The sequence below is a fragment of the Procambarus clarkii genome, chromosome 13, assembly GCF_040958095.1.
Source record: "Procambarus clarkii isolate CNS0578487 chromosome 13, FALCON_Pclarkii_2.0, whole genome shotgun sequence".
Taxonomy (NCBI): Eukaryota; Metazoa; Arthropoda; class Malacostraca; order Decapoda; family Cambaridae; genus Procambarus; species Procambarus clarkii.
Window position 1 is genome coordinate 15258672 of NC_091162.1, and position 20184 is coordinate 15278855.

Sequence of the window (20184 nt, forward strand, 5' to 3'; positions counted from 1 at the left end):
CTGTACAAAAGTTCTTACATTCCTGTGCAGCCACTAGCATGCATAGCATTTTGGGCAAGTCCTTAATCCTAATTTTCCCCAGAATATGACCCGCCAAATTGTTTAACAACCAAGTACCCATTCATTGCTGGATGAACAGACGCTACAGTTAAGGATTGGCACCCAGTAAATTCTCCCCGGCCAGGTTTCAAACCCAGGCCAAAGCGTTTGCGAAGGGCCAGGCAAGTGTTTTACCACTGTGCCATGGGGACTATGATAATAACAAAATGTTCACAGCAAAGCACAAAGTTAAGCCACACAAAATGTGGGTGGCATAAAGATATAAGTGTGAAAGAAAATGATAAAGCAATGGTCTCCAACAAAATTAATGTTCCTGGGGATAGCCTCACCACTTAGGTGAAAATGTAAAGCAAAGCATGGGCCCTGGCAGAGGTTCCATGCTTCCTATGGTGTGACCAAGTGAGTGAGTGAGGATGCAGGCTGACTGTAACCATGAGTTGCCACATGGTGGCAGTTGAGCATATCACAGTTAGGATATTTACCTTACAACAACAATCATTTGCCTCTTTATTTCTGGGTCCCTAATTTTCTTCAAGCAGTTGCATGTTTTATTATGCATATGTATTCTGTTGGGGTTTTCCCTCAGTTTTGGGTTGATCTCTGATCCTCAAGCTCTCCACGCCTCATAGAGCATTCATGTCTTAGCTCGCAGTAGACAAGGGTGGGTCTCAGGAAGCCTTGTGTATCTCCCAAAGGCAGTGAACCAGTGCCTTGAGAAGATACCTGAACTAGTGCTACCAGTGCCTGAACCAGTGCTTCGCTCTGGGAGCTACTGAGAAGGTCCTCTCAGAATGAGTGGCTATGTTGACTTTGTCTTTGTCACATACATACAATCATCCTGGGGATGCCAGATTCTATTTCCCTTAAAAGCTTTACTTTCTGCTAAAAAGTCATCACATGTTTCCTTTTGGATTTGTCTTAGGCAAAAGTCAAAGCAAAGTTTAAGTGGAATAATAGCTATTTTCTATACAGTGTACTTTGGAGGCATAAACCATGAGCAAATAACATTTCCCAGGAACACAAAAAATTTAACATTTGCTACACAGTGTAATAGAATCACAAGGAGTGTGATAACAAAGAGCACAAGTGAAAAAGGACTTACCAACAGGCCGAGCACAAGGTGCCTCACACGATCACCAACGTCGTGAGAAATATCGGCAGCGAACTGGTGCAGTGTAGTCAGGAACCGCCTCACCTATAACACAACATCAAACTATTTTCACCTTCTTTAATTCACATTAACACCACACACACATCTCCAGGATTTTTGCTACATTAAATTTACTGCAAAGCCTTTCCTAGTATAAAAAATCTACTGCACATCCCAGGTAAATCTAAAACCAGAAAAAATGTTACCAACGACTTGAGATTATTTAATCTTGTGTGGAAAAAGTGAAGTTGCAGTTGCATATAGGATGTCAGGGATGTTGGTCAAACTCTTAAGTACCTTACTTAAATTTATTGGGATATATTTTCATTTGCTCCTAGTTTCAACTTTTGAGGGATGGAACTATCAGGAGAAAGTTTCAAGCCATTATGACTATATAGCAAATGTTTTTCAACATTTAACACTGCTGTTTCTATGTCTCACTACCGAGTTATATCCTTCACAAGGATCTCTCTCTCTCTTACAGTGTGGCTAGACATGACCTGACAAGATTCAAACACTCAAAAACCACACACAGTAAGAGGAAACTGGCAAACATTGACCACATAGTGCACAGCACATATAACTTGTCCCAGTCTGAGATTCACCTGCAAACTAGGAAAGAAATGGTGAGGATGTAAAGCACACATTTGCTGTGCATCACTAGCTGTGAGCAGACCAGAGAAATCAGGAACACTTTGTTTTGAATGTGTTATATAAATAAACATGGGTCCACTGTGGGAAGAAGAACAGCTTCATAAAATGAAACAATACCATAACCTTCCACAAACACCCACCTTTGAGATTTGTCTGTGAGTATCCCTAGGGGTTGCTCCAATTCCTGAGCTTGACTCATGAGCTTGTGAAGGTGGCGAGGACAGAGCAGGTGGTGAGGGCGTTGGCGTCCCATTAACTGTGCTGTGGGGTGAGTATGACCCATTGGCATCTGTAAAGAAACAGAGGTGTTAGTGTCTGTAGCAAGTTGATGTATGTGATAGAAGACAAGATATCAGAATATCATTTTGATTAGGGATGAACAATATTACTCATTTTATTTATTTATTTATTTATATATATATTGAACATTTTATATATATATATATATATATATATATATATATATATATATATATATATATATATATATATATATATATATATAATATATATATATAATATCCAACTCTGGCCCCAGACATCACTTGGTACCCCTACTCAAATTTCTGAATATGTTAGACTGTTAGTCACTACACATTCTCTCATGTGTATTATACATATATAAAACGCTAAACTGTAATGCCAATCCTGACCTCAAAAGCTTCATAGAAGGTTGTAACAGAACCCATGAGCACCACACCAGAAATAAATATAGTTTTGATATTCCTAGAGTACGACTTAATCAAACTAGAAATGCTCTACAAATCAAGGGACCCAGATTGTGGAATGACCTTCCCAACCATGTTAAAGACTGTACCTCTCTCAACCAGTTTAAGATAAAAACGAAGCTATACCTAATAAATTCCCTGTAACCTACCTTACCCCTCTAATGTCATTCAATGTCTGTTTTTTTTTTTTTAAAGAGCACTGTTTGTCGACAGAATTGTATTTGTGCTGCTTTTTCAGCTATGTTTTCATTCCATGTTTTCATTTTACTCTTTATGCTCAATTAGTATTAAGCTTTAGTCATTTAAGTTTTTTATGCCCGAAATGCTTTGCGTAATAGTGGCTTTAGGCATTGTATGTACTAGCCCTAACTATAAATCCATCACTCTTTGTAAAATCTCTTTTATGTATGTACCTTACCTAAATAAACATTTTGATTTGATTTTTTGATTTTGATATTAAACAATGATATACAGTATTACAGTATATACTGTATATCATTGAACAACCCGTCCTCTGATCAAGTCTATTCTATCGAGCGGGCGACCCCCAAAGACGCATTCATCATATATATACAGTATTATATATATCAATGAACAACCCGTCGTCAGACCAAGTCTATTCCATTCAGTGGTCGACCACAAAGACACATTCATTAATTTTAAGATGCTCTTCATTCAAAATAGGAATTTTCTCATATCTAAATTAATATTGTTATATATTAGCACACTGTGCATATTTAAGCACTGGTTATGTTAGGTGCTTATCGTCTGTTGGCAATTATTTGTATTTGTAGTACTGCACATGGGTGAAGCAGTTACAGCATTGTGGTTCAAACAAAAGTCGTCAGCGAAGCACTTGTTCCGGAAGTGTTCAGATGTCATCAGTTGTGAATCGTGTGTAAACCATTTTTCATTCATAAACAGGGGATTTGGCGGGTGCATGGAATGGACTTTGGCCTTTGTTTATGAGGATGGGCTGCATTGAAGGGATGCAAAAGAAGTTGAATCACACCTTTTGTATTCGTGTTCATTCTCGACTCTCGTTCGAGAATTCTGGGCTTAGCTTTAGCTTTGATCCTGACACAAACGTTCATATACTTACAGTATTTGCATTTTTCATTCACACCTTAATTTTTATGACACTACTATCACATTTAATCTACAGTATAATGTTATAATATAAAATGTATATAGTAAAAAACACTAAACACTAAAATATATATATATATATATATATATATATATATATATATATATATATATATATATATATATATATATATATATATATATATATATATATATATATATATACAGTACAATATACACACATACAAAAAGAATAGGGGTGGTAGGAAAAGAAAATATCAAAGTGTTCAGTGAGGAACCACAAGGTCTTCTCTGAGTACTCTTTATTTTCTTCTCCGAGGCTATGGGTCCCTACACTTGCACAAGAGGTGTTACCTCTTTTAGGTTGTAAAATATAAAATGTATATTGAAAAGAGGCTGAAAATGTATATGAGGTTTTATTGCATGAGAATGATGAGGAAGGTATCCCCAGTATCCTATACCAGCATATTTCATGACCATCATTATACACTATCCCAATAATAATGGTTGGGGAGGCAAAAGGGAAGCCCTATAAAGAATGAAGATTAAAAAACATAAATGAAACTAGTTTATTGACCATATCTAACACAGTACGGAGCATCACGGCAAACGAGCACCACAAGACTACAGCATATCACCATAGCATCACCCAACTGATGTTTGTTGAGTCAAACTGAAGCAGCTGCTTGATCGTCGATGCATTGTCTGACACAGGAACCACAGTTAAGTTGACCAGGTATCATTTGGAACTGATTATCAAGTTCCCCTTCCAACACTTGAGGGTTATGTTTGTAGTGCCATTTATACTGTATTTAGGGAAAGGATGATGAAAAGTCTAAAGCTGTAAATGATTATAAAACTGTCCTTAAGAGTACTTATTGCACTCCTACTTTTCATTGCTATTTTGTCATGTCTGTCTGTCATGCCTCCTGGTCTTGTATGGATTTGGTTTCCCCTTTGTCAGGAACAGGAAGCCAGTTAAGCTTCTCAGAGTTCCTTTTAATATATACCAGATGTAGATAAACATGTGCAATATTTCTTGCCTACATTCCAATCTATACAATTTGAGGGATTTTTAATGGACCACATAACTTATTTATTTTGGGTGGATTAGGACAGTAAAGGTTCTCTGTATATTCTCCAGCTTCAAACAACCTTAGCTTTATTTAATAAAATAGTTAAATCTGAATGTCAGGGAGGACAAAAAATGATGGTCTCAAGTTCCTGTATATAGAGGCATACATTTTCGAGGATGGAGTGCAATATATATATATATATATATATATATATATATATATATATATATATATATATATATATATATATATATATATATATATATATATATATTATATATATATATATATATATATATATATATATATATATATATATATATATATATATATATATATATTTTTTTTTTTTTAATATGGAAGGGAGTAACACCTCTAGCTGGAAGAAGGGGGACCCATATATATATATATATATATATATATATATATATATATATATATATATATATATATATATATATATATATATATATATATATATATATAATATATATATATATAATATATATATATATATAATATATATATATATATATATATATATATATATATATATATATGTCGTACCTAGTAGCCAGAACGTACTTCTCAGCCTACTATGCAATGCCCGATTTGCCTAATAAGCCAAGTTTTCCTGAATTAATATATTTTCTCTAATTTTTTTCTTATGAAATGATAAAGCTACCCATTTCAATATGTATGATGTCATTTTTTTTTATTGGAGGTAAAACTAACGTAGATATATGACCGAACCTAACCAACCCTACCTAACCTAACCTAACCTATCTTTATAGCTAGGGTTAGGTTAGGTAGCCGAAAAAGTTAGGTTAGGTTAGGTTAGGTAGGTTAGGTAGTCGAAAAACAATTAATTCGTGAAAACTTGGCTTTTTAGGCAAATCGGGCCTTGCATAGTAGGCTGAGAAGTGCGTTCTGGCTACTAGGTACGACATATATATATATAATATATATATATATAATATATATATATATATATTATATATATATATATATTATATATATATATATATTATATATATATATATATATATATATATATATATATATATATATATATATATATATATATATATATTATATATATATATATATGTCGTACCTAGTAGCCAGAATGCACTTCTCGGCCTACTATGCAAGGCCCGATTTGCCCAATAGGCCAAGTTTTCCTGAATTATTATATTTTCTCTATTTTTTTTCTTTTGAAATGATAAAGGTACCCATTTCATTATGTATGAGGTCAATTTTTTTTATTGGAGTTAAAAATAACGTAGATATATGATCGAACCTAACCAACCCTACCTAACCTAACCTAACCTATCTTTATAGGTTAGGTTAGGTTAGATAGCCGAAAATGTTAAGTTAGGTTAGGTTAGGTAGGTTAGGTAGTCGAAAAACAATTAATTCATGAAAACTTGGCTTATTAGGCAAATCGGGCCTTTCATAGTAGGCATAGAAGTGCGTTCTGGCTACTAGGTACGACATATATATATATATATATATATATATATATATATATATGTCGTACCTAATAGCCAGAACGCACTTCTCAGCCTACTATTCAAGGCCCGATTTGCCTAATAAGCCAAGTTTTCATGAATTAATGTTTTTTCGTCTACCTAACCTACCTAACCTAACCTAACCTAGCTTTTTTTGGCTACCTAACCTAACCTTACCTATAAATATAGGTTAGGTTAGGTTAGGTAGGGTTGGTTAGGTTCGGTCATATATCTACGTTAATTTTAACTCCAATAAAAAAAAATTTACCTCATACATAGAGAAAAGGGTTGCTTTATCATTTTATAAGAAAAAAAATATAGTAAATATATTAATTCAGGAAAACTTGGCTTATTAGGCAAATCGGGCCTTGAATAGTAGGCTGAGAAGTGAGTTCTGGCTACTAGGTACGACATATATATATATATATATATATATATATATATATATATATATATATATATATATATATATATATATATATAAAATACTAAATAAAAAATGATACTGAGTCAAGTATTCCTCAGATACAGTGGCCACTGTTGCATGAAATTGCATGTCATAAGAGGCAAGCCATTTTATTGGTACTCACACGAGGTCTTGTGAGGGGGGACCGGGGAGTAGGAATGGGGCCCGGGAATTCTAGTGACGTCACTGGAAATGGTGCCAGCGGTGGCAGCGGTGCCGTTAGTTACACTGCTACTGGTGCTACTGGTGGTGCCATCTCCTAACTTGGGCATCTCACCTCTCACACCTGAAAATAATTAACTACCTTAGTGTCCTCTTTTTTAATATTATACATTGATTTGTAAATTTGGTAACAGTGGGCATGGCTAAATCTTCCATTAGTTCTGACTGAACTTACAAGAAGCTTATCACAATATGACATGGGAATTACCAGGGGTCGAACTACTACTACTCACTGGTAATACAACCCGTTCTCGCACTTGCTTACAGTCAATATTGGCTTATTTAATAAGTGCATATGTGGGAACTGGGAAAGTAAATGAGTGTAAGGAATGTTAACATATACTCGTATGGTCAAGGTGTGTTTTGCACTAAACGAGGAAGTCTTAGAAGCCACCTCTATACATAACACAAAGGCCAGTTTCGACAGGGCATTCGAAGTTTAGATATGTTAAATTAACATGCAATAGGTAGTGTCACTAGATGGCGGGGCATACAGAGCTAGACCACTTCCTCGTAGTCAATGTGAGGTAACCACCACAACCCCCCCCCTCCCCCAACCACCATCACATACCACAAACCACACAACCACCTCACTACTATTATTGCCATCGACAATACCACCACCACCACCACTACTGGCATCAAATACCACAGGGCTACCCGCACTACCACCATCATCACCATCTCCAGGGTGCCTAACAAGTGGCTACCAGCATCCCCTACCTGCATCATCTCCCCAACGGGTCACAAATGATCTATGCGACGTGGAAAAATAAAGTCGATCTTCTCATATAAATACATGGCACTGTCGCTCTTTTTGACCAGAGAGCATCAGTCCCATTCTGAGACTGGGATATGGCGTGTCACGCGGGCAGGGGGGGGGGGTCCTGACAGACGAACTGTGTGTACTCACCTAATTGTGCTTGCGGGGGTTGAGTTCTGGCTCTTTGGTCCCGCCTCTCAACAGGTGTACAGATTCCTGAGCCTACTGGGCTCTATCATATCTACATCTGAAACTGTGTATGGAGTCAGCCTCCACCACATCACTGCCTAGTGCATTCCATATACTAGTTGTGCCTGTAGAATCGAGCTATTAGCTCTTGGACCCCGCCTTTCTAACCAATCAATTTTCCTCTACTTCATATACACTATTTCTCTCTAACATACGCACACACACATCCCCAAGAAATAGCCCGTAGCGGCTGTCTAACTCCCAGGTACCTATTTACTGCTATGTGAAACTGCCCATTTGTTTCTGCCTCAGTCTGGAATCGAACCCGGACCCTTAGGATTACGACCCCCGAGCGCTGTCCACTCAGCCTCGAGACTCTCCACTGTGTATGCGTGTGTGTGTGTGTGTGTGCACGCGCGCGCGCATGCATAGGCTGCCTGTCGCCGACAAAACGAATTAATAATTAGTATTATCACATGGAGCACTTCCGTGGTTTCCTGGCTGTACATTCAAAGTTATTTCATCATTTTGTTGGATACTCTTATGTGACCGGTGTGTTTAGGTTCTCAAATATCTTGTTCTACACGTGTTAACCGCCGGCCCCTGCTTAATAGTTCTTGCTCCTTGTCACTCCACTTTTGATTGATGATTGATGAAGATTAAGCCACCTTTGAGGTGACAAGGGCATGAATAGTCCGTAATCTCCACATTTGAACCATTGGTTCTTATATACCCTTACCAGCATGACGGATGCTGGTAAGGGTTTGCTTGCAGCAAACCATTGGACTTTCTCTAATTGAAGTTTGTGCTTTTTCTTGTGGGTTATCTTGAGGTTATCTTGAGATGATTTCGGGGCTTTAGTGTCCCCGCGGCCCGGTCCTCGACCAGGCCTCCACCCCCCAGGAAGCAGCCCGTGACAGCTGACTAACACCCAGGTACCTATTTTACTGCTAGGTAACAGGGACAGTGTGAAAGAAACTATGCCCATTGTTTCTCGCCGGCGCCCGGGATCGAACCCGGGACTACAGGATCACAAGTCCAGCGTGCTGTCCGCTCGGCCGACCGGCTCCCTGGTGAGCATGGTCCTGACAGCTTCCTTGACCAGGAGCCTCAGGCTACACCAATGCTCGCCGCACTTGTCTACGTCGCTCATGGTATGCTCCTAGTTTACGCTCGGGGTTATATCATGCCACAACGTAGCACAGAAAACGGGAGATACTTTTTCACCTATACGCGTTATGAACCCTTGAAACCGCCTACCCGCTAAAGCCATAAATGCCAAAATATTTCTTTAATTTAAGATCCAAAATAGTCAAAATTATCAGGACAAATGGGAGTGGGAACTTTGACGCTCCGCCGGCTTTTTGTCCTTGTTCAGGCCACTAGAGAGATAGTACGCGGCCCCAGGGTAAATATCTACACCCCAGGGCGTTTTCCTTGCGTGACTAGCTTTTGCCTTCCCATAACTATAGTCCCTCTGTCGTCGTCCTCGTCCTCGTGCGTGCGTCAGCAGCAGTTAGCGTCACGTGATGCATATATCAGTCCAAAATATTAACACCAGCTCTACTTGGGACCCCAAAGTGGTGCCCACATCAACCAATATAACAATTTTCCACTACGTGTCACTTGTAGCAGTCTCGACTCTTCTGTGGCAACATTGATGGCTGCAGGATTTCATTAAGTACTGGAGCCTTTATGTACGACACACTTTATTACAGAATTTATTACTGGGTGAGATAGTAAGAAGTAATGTTCTTCTTTGTTAAAATTGGTAACAAGTAACATCATTACTTTACGTAACACAGACTTCACTCCTAGGGGGATGGAATATTCTTAGTCTGTCACCTATCCTTTGGTCAGAAGCGGGGCTTCACAAGCAACACTCGACTGCCCTATAAGGCGTCGGAGCCCAACCACTTGGGCTGGACGATAGAGCGACGGTCTCCCTTCATGCAGGTCGGCGTTCAATCCCCGACCGTCCAATTGGTTGGGCACCATTCCTTCCCTCCGTCCCTTCCCAAATCCTTATCCTGACCCCTTCCCAGTGCTACATAGTCGTAATGACTTTGCGCTTTCCCCTCTTATTATATTATATTATTATAAGGCGTCGGGACGACCATTCCCCTCCCTCGCCAACGCTAATGTTGGAGTGTCATAGGGAATATGTATAGTGTTATAGAACCTTCCCAAATACCCACTTTATTTCAAGATATATTTTGATAACTATCAGTTATGCTAATAATATATATTTTTTACTTTATTATATTTGACACTTTATTATATTTGTGCATACTTAAATTACTTAATAATTTGAAGTTTTATTCCGTTTACTTTAAAATTATTACTTTAAACTATTTTAATGCTTTTCTTTCTTTCATTAGACTTAATTTTATCTTTCATATTTGATAAAGTAAATAATTTGCTTTCACAAGAATTTTTCAGCTTAATGATAACACTACACGTTCAAGTGGTAGATGATAACACTACACGTCCAAGTGGTAGATGATAACACGTCCAAGTGGTAGATGATAACACGTCCAAGTGGTAGATGATAACACGTCCAAGTGGTAGATGATAACACGTCCAAGTGGTAGATGATAACACTACACGTCCAAGTGGTAGATGATAACACTACACGTCCAAGTGGTAGATGATAACACGTCCAAGTGGTAGATGATAGCACTACACGTCCAAGTGGTAGATGATAGCACTACACGTCCAAGTAAGTGGCAGCAGCAACAACTTGGACATACAACTTAGAGCAGTGTTGCCAAGGTGTTACCAAGGTATTACCAAGATGTTACCAAGGTGTCACCAGCAGTGTTACCAAGGTGTTCCCTAGGTGTTACCAAGGTGTCACCAGCAGTGTTACCAAGGTGTTATCAAGGTGTCACCAGCAGTTACCAAGGTGTTCCCTAGGTGTTACCAAGGTGTCACCAGCAGTGTTACCAAGGTGTCACCAGCAGTGTTATCAAGGTATCATCAGCAGTGTTACCAAGGTGTCATCAGCAGTGTTACCAAGCAGCACTCCAGGGGACACCAAGACCAGCGTTACCAAAGGTGACTACGCTAGGCGGCAGTATTACCAAGGTAGTCGTCGTGGGAGGCGGAGGAGGAGGAGGTCCAGGGGGTTGAGACCCTGTGCTTCTTGAGGTGCATCACTTGAGCGTTGTGGCTGGTCATGGCAACATCCCGAGGGCTGCACAACACCACTGTAGCGTGGCCATACTCCACTCACTTGAGCCAACACTGGCTACGAAGGACCCATCAACATCTTATTAACTGACATTCTCCCATGACACTAAGCTGTTTTTCTCTCCGTAATATTATTATTTTCAACTGGGTGCATTGTAGTTTAGAACCCACAAGGGAGTGTTTGTCCACACGCGTGTGTGGGTAATACTTGGTGGCCGAGAGCGTGAGGTCCTACTCGGAGGGTGACTGGGGAGGGAATGAGGGCGGGTGGCAGCGGGGTGCAGGTTGTGCGAGGGGTGCCGGGGCCGGCGGGAGAGCGTGTCGTACCGGGGTGTGGGTGCGTGGGAATGGCCACCTGGGAACACGTGCACTCCCCGCCCTTCGCCAGATTTTCGATGTGTTTGCTGCTCCAACAACCGGATCTGTCTGGCCGCGTCCGTTTCCCCTCAGAACAAAGTTTCTAACCAGTAATTTGCATATGTATAACCCGACGTGCGTCGTGGGCGGAGCTTGTGAAAGGGCCGCCGGGGCACCCATGGCAGCTCTGTCCTCCACCGCCATGGGAGAGAGAGAGAGAGAGAGAGAGAGAGAGAGAGAGAGAGAGAGAGAGAGAGAGAGAGAGAGAGAGAGAGAGAGAGAGAGAGAGAGAGAGAGAGAGAGAGAGAGAGAGAGAGAGAGAGAGAGAGAGAGAGAGAGAGAGAGAGAGAGAGAGAGAGAGAGAGAGAGAGAGAGAGAGAGAGAGAGAGAGAGAGAGAGAGAGAGAGAGAGAGAGAGAGAGAGAGAGAGAGAGAGAGAGAGAGAGAGAGAGAGAGAGAGAGAGAGAGAGAGAGAGAGAGAGAGAGAGAGAGAGAGAGAGAGAGAGAGAGAGAGAGAGAGAGAGAGAGAGAGAGAGAGAGAGAGAGAGAGAGAGAGAGAGAGAGAGAGAGAGAGAGAGAGAGAGAGAGAGAGAGAGAGAGAGAGAGAGAGAGAGAGAGAGAGAGAGAGAGAGAGAGAGAGAGAGAGAGAGAGAGAGAGAGAGAGAGAGAGAGAGAGAGAGAGAGAGAGAGAGAGAGAGAGAGAGAGAGAGAGAGAGAGAGAGAGAGAGAGAGAGAGAGAGAGAGAGAGAGAGAGAGAGAGAGAGAGAGAGAGAGAGAGAGAGAGAGAGAGAGAGAGAGAGAGAGAGAGAGAGAGAGAGAGAGAGAGAGAGAGAGAGAGAGAGAGAGAGAGAGAGAGAGAGAGAGAGAGAGAGAGAGAGAGAGAGAGAGAGAGAGAGAGAGAGAGAGAGAGAGAGAGAGAGAGAGAGAGAGAGAGAGAGAGAGAGAGAGAGAGAGAGAGAGAGAGAGAGAGAGAGAGAGAGAGAGAGAGAGAGAGAGAGAGAGAGAGAGAGAGAGAGAGAGAGAGAGAGAGAGAGAGAGAGAGAGAGAGAGAGAGAGAGAGAGAGAGAGAGAGAGAGAGAGAGAGAGAGAGAGAGAGAGAGAGAGAGAGAGAGAGAGAGAGAGAGAGAGAGAGAGAGAGAGAGAGAGAGAGAGAGAGAGAGAGAGAGAGAGAGAGAGAGAGAGAGAGAGAGAGAGAGAGAGAGAGAGAGAGAGAGAGAGAGAGAGACTGATGGTGGGAGTCATTAACAATTACAATGACCTCTCTACAATACAAAGGTGAAGCTTCTGCCTTACATAAATTGGAGAGGTGTAGCGAGGCTTGGGTCAGACGACCTGTCGTTACCCAGGCGACTCGTCCGGCGCATTAACAAACTTTTAAAAAATACTAAATATAATGATAAATGTGCAGTCGAGCACAAATATCTTATACTAATCTTCAATACCAAATTTGTTATCATAATTATCACTTTATACCAATTAAGTCATAAAGGCAAAAATATATATAACAACATTTGCAAACAAGAATGAAAATATTTCATAAAACAAAAATACGGTTTGATAGGATTTTTTTTTAGATTAGACGAATATTTTGTGAAGAAATAATAATTAGCGAAAGGTTAAGAATGCCTCTTAAGATGTACCCAAGAATGACCTGACTCAAGGGATAAGTCTTGCACAACCCGCACTGACCGTAACTACACGTTTCCACACAGTAAATACATTAATATGAAAAGGAACATTGTATAAAGAGCAATAAAGTCGGAAGGAGGAGGAAGAGGCTGTGTAAATATAAGTGAAGGGATCTGTGTTGGGAGTGAGGGGGGGGGGGGAATGAGGGAGGACTCACAGTGTGTTGTGAGGGAGAGAAGAGCACCACGCCTCACACAGTGAGAGGGAGTGAGGGAGGACTCACAGTGTGTTGTGAGGGAGAGAAGAGCACCACGCCTCACACAGTGAGAGGGAGTGAGGGAGGACTCACAGTGTGTTGTGAGGGAGAGAAGGGCACCACGCCTCACACAGTGAGAGGGAGTGAGTGAGGGAGGACTCACAGTGTGAGTATTGTGAGGGAGAGAAGAGCACCACGCCTCACACAGTGAGAGGGAGTGAGTGAGGGAGGACTCACAGTGTGAGCATTGTGAGGGAGAGAAGAGCACCACGCCTCACACAGTGAGAGGGAGTGAGTGAGGGAGGACTCACAGTGTGAGTATTGTGAGGGGGGAGTCACAAACCGTACTGTCATCATCATGCTGGTGTTTTCAAAATTTGGTCACTCATGTGACTCTGTATTTAGCAACGGTTATTTTTTGTGTATGTTATCAATTAATCAACCAGAACTTTGCTCGTAAATGTTCGTTTTGTACATTTATAGTTGGGGTTAATTTACATAAATGTACAGTAAATTATTGATCTAAGAAAAAGTGGAAATAAGAGCATGAAACATGTGAAATTATAAACTGTCTACACAAGAATTAGCGCATATGTACACACACACATAACTATACACACACGTAATCATTTGATCCCAAGATGAGCTTCTAACATTTGTTAAGAAATGTATAATGTTTATTAATACTTTGAGAAGGAGAGAGAGGCTAGCCCCTGGCCCCAGTAGCACCCCTGGTAACTGACTACCAACCTCCTGCCCCATTATACAAGTTATAGACAAGTTCAAGTTCAAGTATGTTTATTGAGACAAGAAAGAAATACATCTCAAAGGGATAGAGTAGCTTAGGCTGAACAATTCCTTTTTGTTCATACCATACTTTGCATTTCATTTGATGCATCACGTCAGTGTGATCTCTGTATGTAGCTTAGGCTATTTCTACCCCCCAAGTTATAGACCCCGTCGCATTAATAAAATCATACGTACAAGTTTTTGAAAGAGTAACTAGGAGTCAGAACTAACAGTTTTGGTAAGAACAATTTGCTTCACATCAACACGGATTTAGAGCAAGATCATGCTCGATCTTCAGACCCAGATCAACGCGGATTTAGAGCAAGATCCTGTCTTCCGCAAATACTCAACCACTCTGACTAAATCACAGAAGCATTAAAAGAAAAACAAAATATAGACGTGGCACACATACGAAGGACTTTGCAAATTAATTTAATATATTACAGTGATAGCCTCAACAATTTAGATACATAGGAATAACTGGTAAAGTATGGCAAGGGATATTCAATTTCTGTCGTACAGAATGCAAAGAGCAACACTCAAAGATACTCAAGTCCAAGGACAATAGTAAGCTTTTGCACCACTGCTTTTCCTCAATCTCATACCAGCTATACACAAAGCTAAGTCGCAGCTTCTTGTTAGCTTTTGTCCATTACACAAGCATCAGAATGAAAATTACTTCCGTAGAAGACATTTCAAAATTACAAGTCCATATTAATAAAGTCTTCGATTTGGCAACGGAAAATAACATGTTATTTAACAGTGGTAAATTCCAGGTACACTCGGGTATGGTAAAAATGAAGAACTTAAACGAATTACAGAGTACACGACGCAATCAGTCCTAGGCATAGAAGGAAAACATGTAAAAGAGCTGGGAAATTATGATGTCTGACGACCTAACATTTAGTAAACATTACTAAGCAAATACAGCATCAGCCAGGGGAAATGATAAGGTGGATTAAGAGAGCCTTCAAACCCCCAGGGATCCCATCACAGTGCTCATGCTATGCAAATCACCGGTGCTGTCCCGCTGGAGTACTGTGCACGATACTCGCTCCTCTTGCTGAGCAGGAGTTGAGACTGCTGGAATAGAGGGAATACAGAAAACATATATGTGTGTGGGCGCCTGCGGCCCGCTCCAAGTAACGTCTGTTGAAGCAAGAAATCACGAGCCTAGCCACAGGCTGGGCTTGGGGGAGTAGAAGAACTCCCAGAACCCACTCCAGGGATGATCAAGGTAAAGCAATGAGTCTAGGTGAAAATAGTTCAGTTGGGTTTTCAACATCCTCCTTTCTTACATATTGACGACACATAATCAGTTGGAGAAAACTTTGGTACTTTTTGTATTTGAAGAAGGGAGCATTATACCTAAAGCAAGTGTGTGTGTGTGTGTGTGTGTGTGTGTGTGTGTGTGTGTGTGTGTGTGTGTGTGTGTGTGTGTGTGTGTGTGCGTGTGTGTGTGTGTGTGTGTGTGTGTGTGTGTGTGTGTGTGTGTGTGTGTGTGTGTGTATAGGGAAGCAGCAGCTGAACCCCTCCCACACAAATCAGTGAACCGATCTCACCTCCAAACTGCGCCTTGGCCCGAACATTTTGGGTATATCGGTGAACATCTCCCGCATCACTGAATATCTATAAGAATTCATCTCTTCGTCTTCTTCTTCTTCCTGAGTTTGAGAACATGTATAACTGCCCAGCCGTGTTTAAATCCACAACCACAGTTAAAATGGTGCAAGGAATAGGTACTCCCATTACACAAGACCTTGATTCTGAGACCTGTGTTGTGAAGTATCGTTTACTGTCTGCTTGGATAGGCTTGTTCCTAGGCCGTGTTCGGATAGGTTTATTTCGTGCACATATTTTTGGCCTTCACTAGACGTAGTTGTAGCCCGACCAGCTGTTGTAGCCCATCACCTGTTGTATCCCAGCAGCTATTGAAGCCCCAGCAGCTGTTGTAGCCCCAGCAGCTGTTGTAGCCCCAGCAGCTGTTGTAGCCCCAGCAGCAGCAGCCTCAGTGGGCAGAGGAGTTTTGGGAAGAGCAGCAGTTGAAGCGCCTCACCAGCTGGGCCTAATCACCATAAACATATTGGTTGTCTGGGCAGATTGAGCTCTCAGTGAGCGAGCATCATGTATGTCTCCCTCTGTATTGATGCATGTGTGTATTCCCACATGTGTATGTATACCGGTATAGGAAGAAGCGAAGGTACGGGTGGGTGTGCACTTGTGTACATCCACACACGTGTACATTCGTTACCCCTGACAGCTATGAGCTGTTGGTAATCACAGACACCCAGAGCCCGCCAAAACTGACAAAGCCTTTGTTTATATATAAGATCACTAGGAGCGCAAGATCCATAATGTGTCAAAGGGGGAGATTAAAATCCGTGAAATTAATGCAGTGAATAATAAATGCATTGCTTGGTATAACGAGATTAATAGCAAGATATCAAGGATTACGGCGAACTTCAGCTGATTTATGTAAACATGCGTCTCCCAGCTGATTTATGTAAACATGTATCTCCCAGCTGATCAATGTAAACATGCCTCTCCCAGCTGATGTACATGGACAAGCGCCCGCCAGCTGATCAGCGCTAACAGCTATCATTCAGCCGGACAATGTATACAGAGCCCCATCGGGGGTTCACTGTTTACTGTTACCCTTTACCTGATCAGAGTCAACAGGTCACAGTCAGCTGATCAGTGTCAACAGGCCACAGTCAGCTGATCAGTGTCAATAGATCACAGTCAGCTGATCAGTGTCAACAGATCACAGTCAGCTGATCAGTGTCAACAGATCACAGTCAGCTGATCAGTGTCAACAGATCACAGTCAGCTGATCAGTGTCAACAAATCAGTCACCCATCCTAAATACTGCAAGACGGTCTGTCTTAATCTTAGGAGGCCAGGTCGATGACCGAGTCGCGGGGACGTTGAGCCCCGGAATCATCACAAGGTAACCGGAAGGTAATCTACCCTCTGTCGATTCACCTGAGAATTTTGTAGGTGGTAATCATGTCTCCCCTAACTCTTCTGTCTTCCAGTGACGTTGTTGTGGAGTGGAGGTCAGACGAAGAACTCCCCCCCCTTCAACCAACCCCCACCACCCCAACAACGGAGCCCCGCTAAGCAGACGAGGCAAGACTGAAGAATTGAATTTCAGGAGTGATTTATATCGACAAAAATGGTGATGTGGCAACTGGAGCCTGACCATGATGGCAAATGCTGGCACCCGCACCACCCTATTTTGTCCCCCCTCCCCAGCTCCACCAGCACCCCCCATACCCTCCCACACCTCCACCAACACCCCCATACCCCTCCCACACCTTCACCAACACTCCTATATACCCTCCCACACCTCCGCCAACACTCCCATCCCCTCCCACACCTTCACCAACACTCCCACACCTCACTACTACCGTCATCACCAGCACTACACCAACCCTCCATCCTCCTCTATCCCCCATTCCATCTCCACCAGAATGATCCCTCCCATCCACCCCTGCCTACCCTAACCTAACCTAACCTAACCTAACCTAACCTAACCTAACCTAACCGCACCGTTCCGTCTCTACCACACAGCACCGCTCCTGTGCCATTTAAGTCCGCTACGGGCTCACCATAGCCCGTGCTACTTGCAACTTTTGGTTCCCAGTAGCTGAATCTAATACCACAACCACAACAACAACGTCTCCACCAGTACTCTTCCCGTCATATTCCTTCACCAAGGCTCCTCCACCAGCACCCCCTCCACCAGTACTCCCCCCATCCCCCTGCCCCAGTACTATCCCTCCCCCCCGCCCGCCCTCGTCCTGGGCTGACGACTCGTCCTCACGCAATATAAACTCACGCCTGCTCTCATTATTTGTATATTTACTTTCATGTCCACTATTCCAGAAGGTTGAGCTGGGACGCGGGGCTGGGGCGCGGGGCTGGGGCGCGGGGCTGGGGAGGGACTTGGCTGGGGCTGTGGTGTGTCTGCTCTTGTCCCTGTGTGGGTTTACTATTTTTGTCTGCAGGATCAAGCTGTTAGCTCTTCGACTCCGCCTTTTTACAGTCAGTTCTGACTCAACATAATTTTCTGTATCATATGTACACACTCTCTGACTCTCTCACACACACAAACACACCCCGTAGCAGCTGTCTAACTCCCAGGTAGATGAACGGCGGCATTAGGCGGAAGAAACTCAGCTCATCTATTTCTACGTCGGCCGGGAACGGAACCCGGGTTGCTTTGGTTGCGACTCCGGAACGCTGTCCGCTCTGCCGTGAAGACACTGACTGCATTGTCTAATGCAATGACCCCTTGACATATTTCCCTATCATATATATACTTTTGAAGTTATAAGTGGAGTTTGCTTCTACAACCTGCTCCTCTAGTTCATTCCATTATCCCATTACTCTTACGCTAGTAGAAAGCTTTCTAACTCATATCTCTCAAGATTCCAGCCATGCCCTCTTATTTAGGTTCCTGAACGATGGTCTGACTTGCTAGTGCTGATTGTTTGATGAAGATTAAGCCACCGAAGATTTGGCCAAGTCAAATAAATATTTACATTTAAAACATGTGAATGAAGCAGCCTCCACCTCATCACCTTCTAACACATTCCATTTATTAACTATGACACTGAAAATAATATTTCTAATGTACCACTTTCTGTGTATTCATCTTGTTGTATTCACCTAGTTGTGCTTGCGGGGGTTCAGCTCTGACTCTTTGGTCCTGCCTCTCAAATATCAATCTACTGGTACACAGATTCCTGAGCCTACTGGGCTCTATCATATATACATTTGAAACTGTGTATGGAGTCAGCCTCCACCACATCACTGCCTAATGCATTCCATTTACTAACTACTCTGACAGTGAAAAAGTTCTTTTTAATGTCTCTGTGGCTCATTTGGGCACTCAGTTTCCACCTGTGTCCCCTTGTGCGTGTACCAACCGTGTTAAATAATCCATCCTTGTCTACCTTGTCAGATTCCTTGAGAATTTTGTATGTGTGGATGTGTGTTGGGACCAAAGAGCCGCAGCTCAACCCCCCGCAAGCACAACTAGGTGAGTGCACACACACGCAGATATGAGTGCACTATGAGAGATGGAGGAAGAGCGTTATTTGGCAAGACTGATTATATATGAGCACTGACACTTGCCCCACAACACCTGTTTCAATTACAGGTGTTCCTATAGCTGCCACACCACCTGAACACCCGCACCTGTGTCACATGTGTGTGGTGTGTGTGTGTGTGTGTGTGTGTGTGTGTGTGTGTGTGTGTGTGTGTGTGTGTGTGTGTGTGTGTACTCACCTAGTTGTGTGGCAGGTGTGTGATGAATGTGTGTGTATTCACCTAATTGTACTGATCTAATTGTGCTGGGGAGGTCGAGCTCTGGCTCTTTGGGCCCGCCTCTCAACTGTCAATCAACTGACAGTTGAGAGGCGGATCAAGACAGAGTCGATCATTAACTTCCTATCCTCATCTTTTGGTAAATCAACGCAAAGACTTTCATACCACATGTCTCTCATCAGATTTTCTTTGCAAGTTCCTAACTGAGTTTGCATTGTTGATACATGATCAATTAGGCTGTGATTCATGCAATAGGCTGCGAGCAGCCGCGTCCAACAGTCTGGTTGATTAGACCGGTGGACGCGGGGGATCTGATCAAGGTCTGGTCAAATAAGAAATAAGACCCTTGACCAAACACACCTTATCTCACCAATGTCACCATAAGATATATATATACACAACATTATCGAAGTGTCGCGCCTTCTTGATCTCATAAGATTTTCCTTAGAAATTTGAGAGAGAGAGAGAGAGAGAGAGAGAGAGGGAGAGAGAGAGAGAGAGAGAGAGAGAGAGAGAGAGAGAGAGAGAGAGAGAGAGAGAGAGAGAGAGAGAGAGAGAGAGAGAGAGAAGGGGGGGGGGGGTGTTAGTGGTCTGAGACCAGGCATACAGGCGGAGAGTTCCCAGGAAACTGCCACAACATATATACAAACACTCCACACCCTTCACACACACACACACACACACACACAC

At 42.2% G+C, this 20184-nt stretch overlaps 1 protein-coding gene across 15 annotated transcripts in view; it reads right to left on the bottom strand.

Annotated features, from left to right (window-relative positions):
• Positions 1 to 20184, bottom strand: part of LOC123757117 (protein CBFA2T1) — a 186407-nt gene that overhangs the window by 14746 nt on the left and 151477 nt on the right. For 11 of the 15 annotated variants that reach the window (XR_011228376.1, XR_011228375.1, XR_011228374.1 and 8 more), the window contains 3 exons: positions 6883 to 7044; positions 2005 to 2153; positions 1163 to 1255 (listed from right to left, as the gene is read on the bottom strand). Coding sequence is in view for 12 of the 15 variants with exons in the window: in XM_069323692.1 (XP_069179793.1) it covers positions 1163 to 1255; positions 2005 to 2153; positions 6883 to 7044 (404 nt within the window). In the remaining 3 variants the exon portion in view is untranslated. Of the gene's footprint in view, positions 1 to 1162; positions 1256 to 2004; positions 2154 to 6882; positions 7045 to 7703; positions 7829 to 11018; positions 11396 to 20184 lie in introns of those variants that run through there. The other 4 variants (XM_045740509.2, XM_069323693.1, XM_045740511.2 and 1 more) reach the window with 4 other exon arrangements.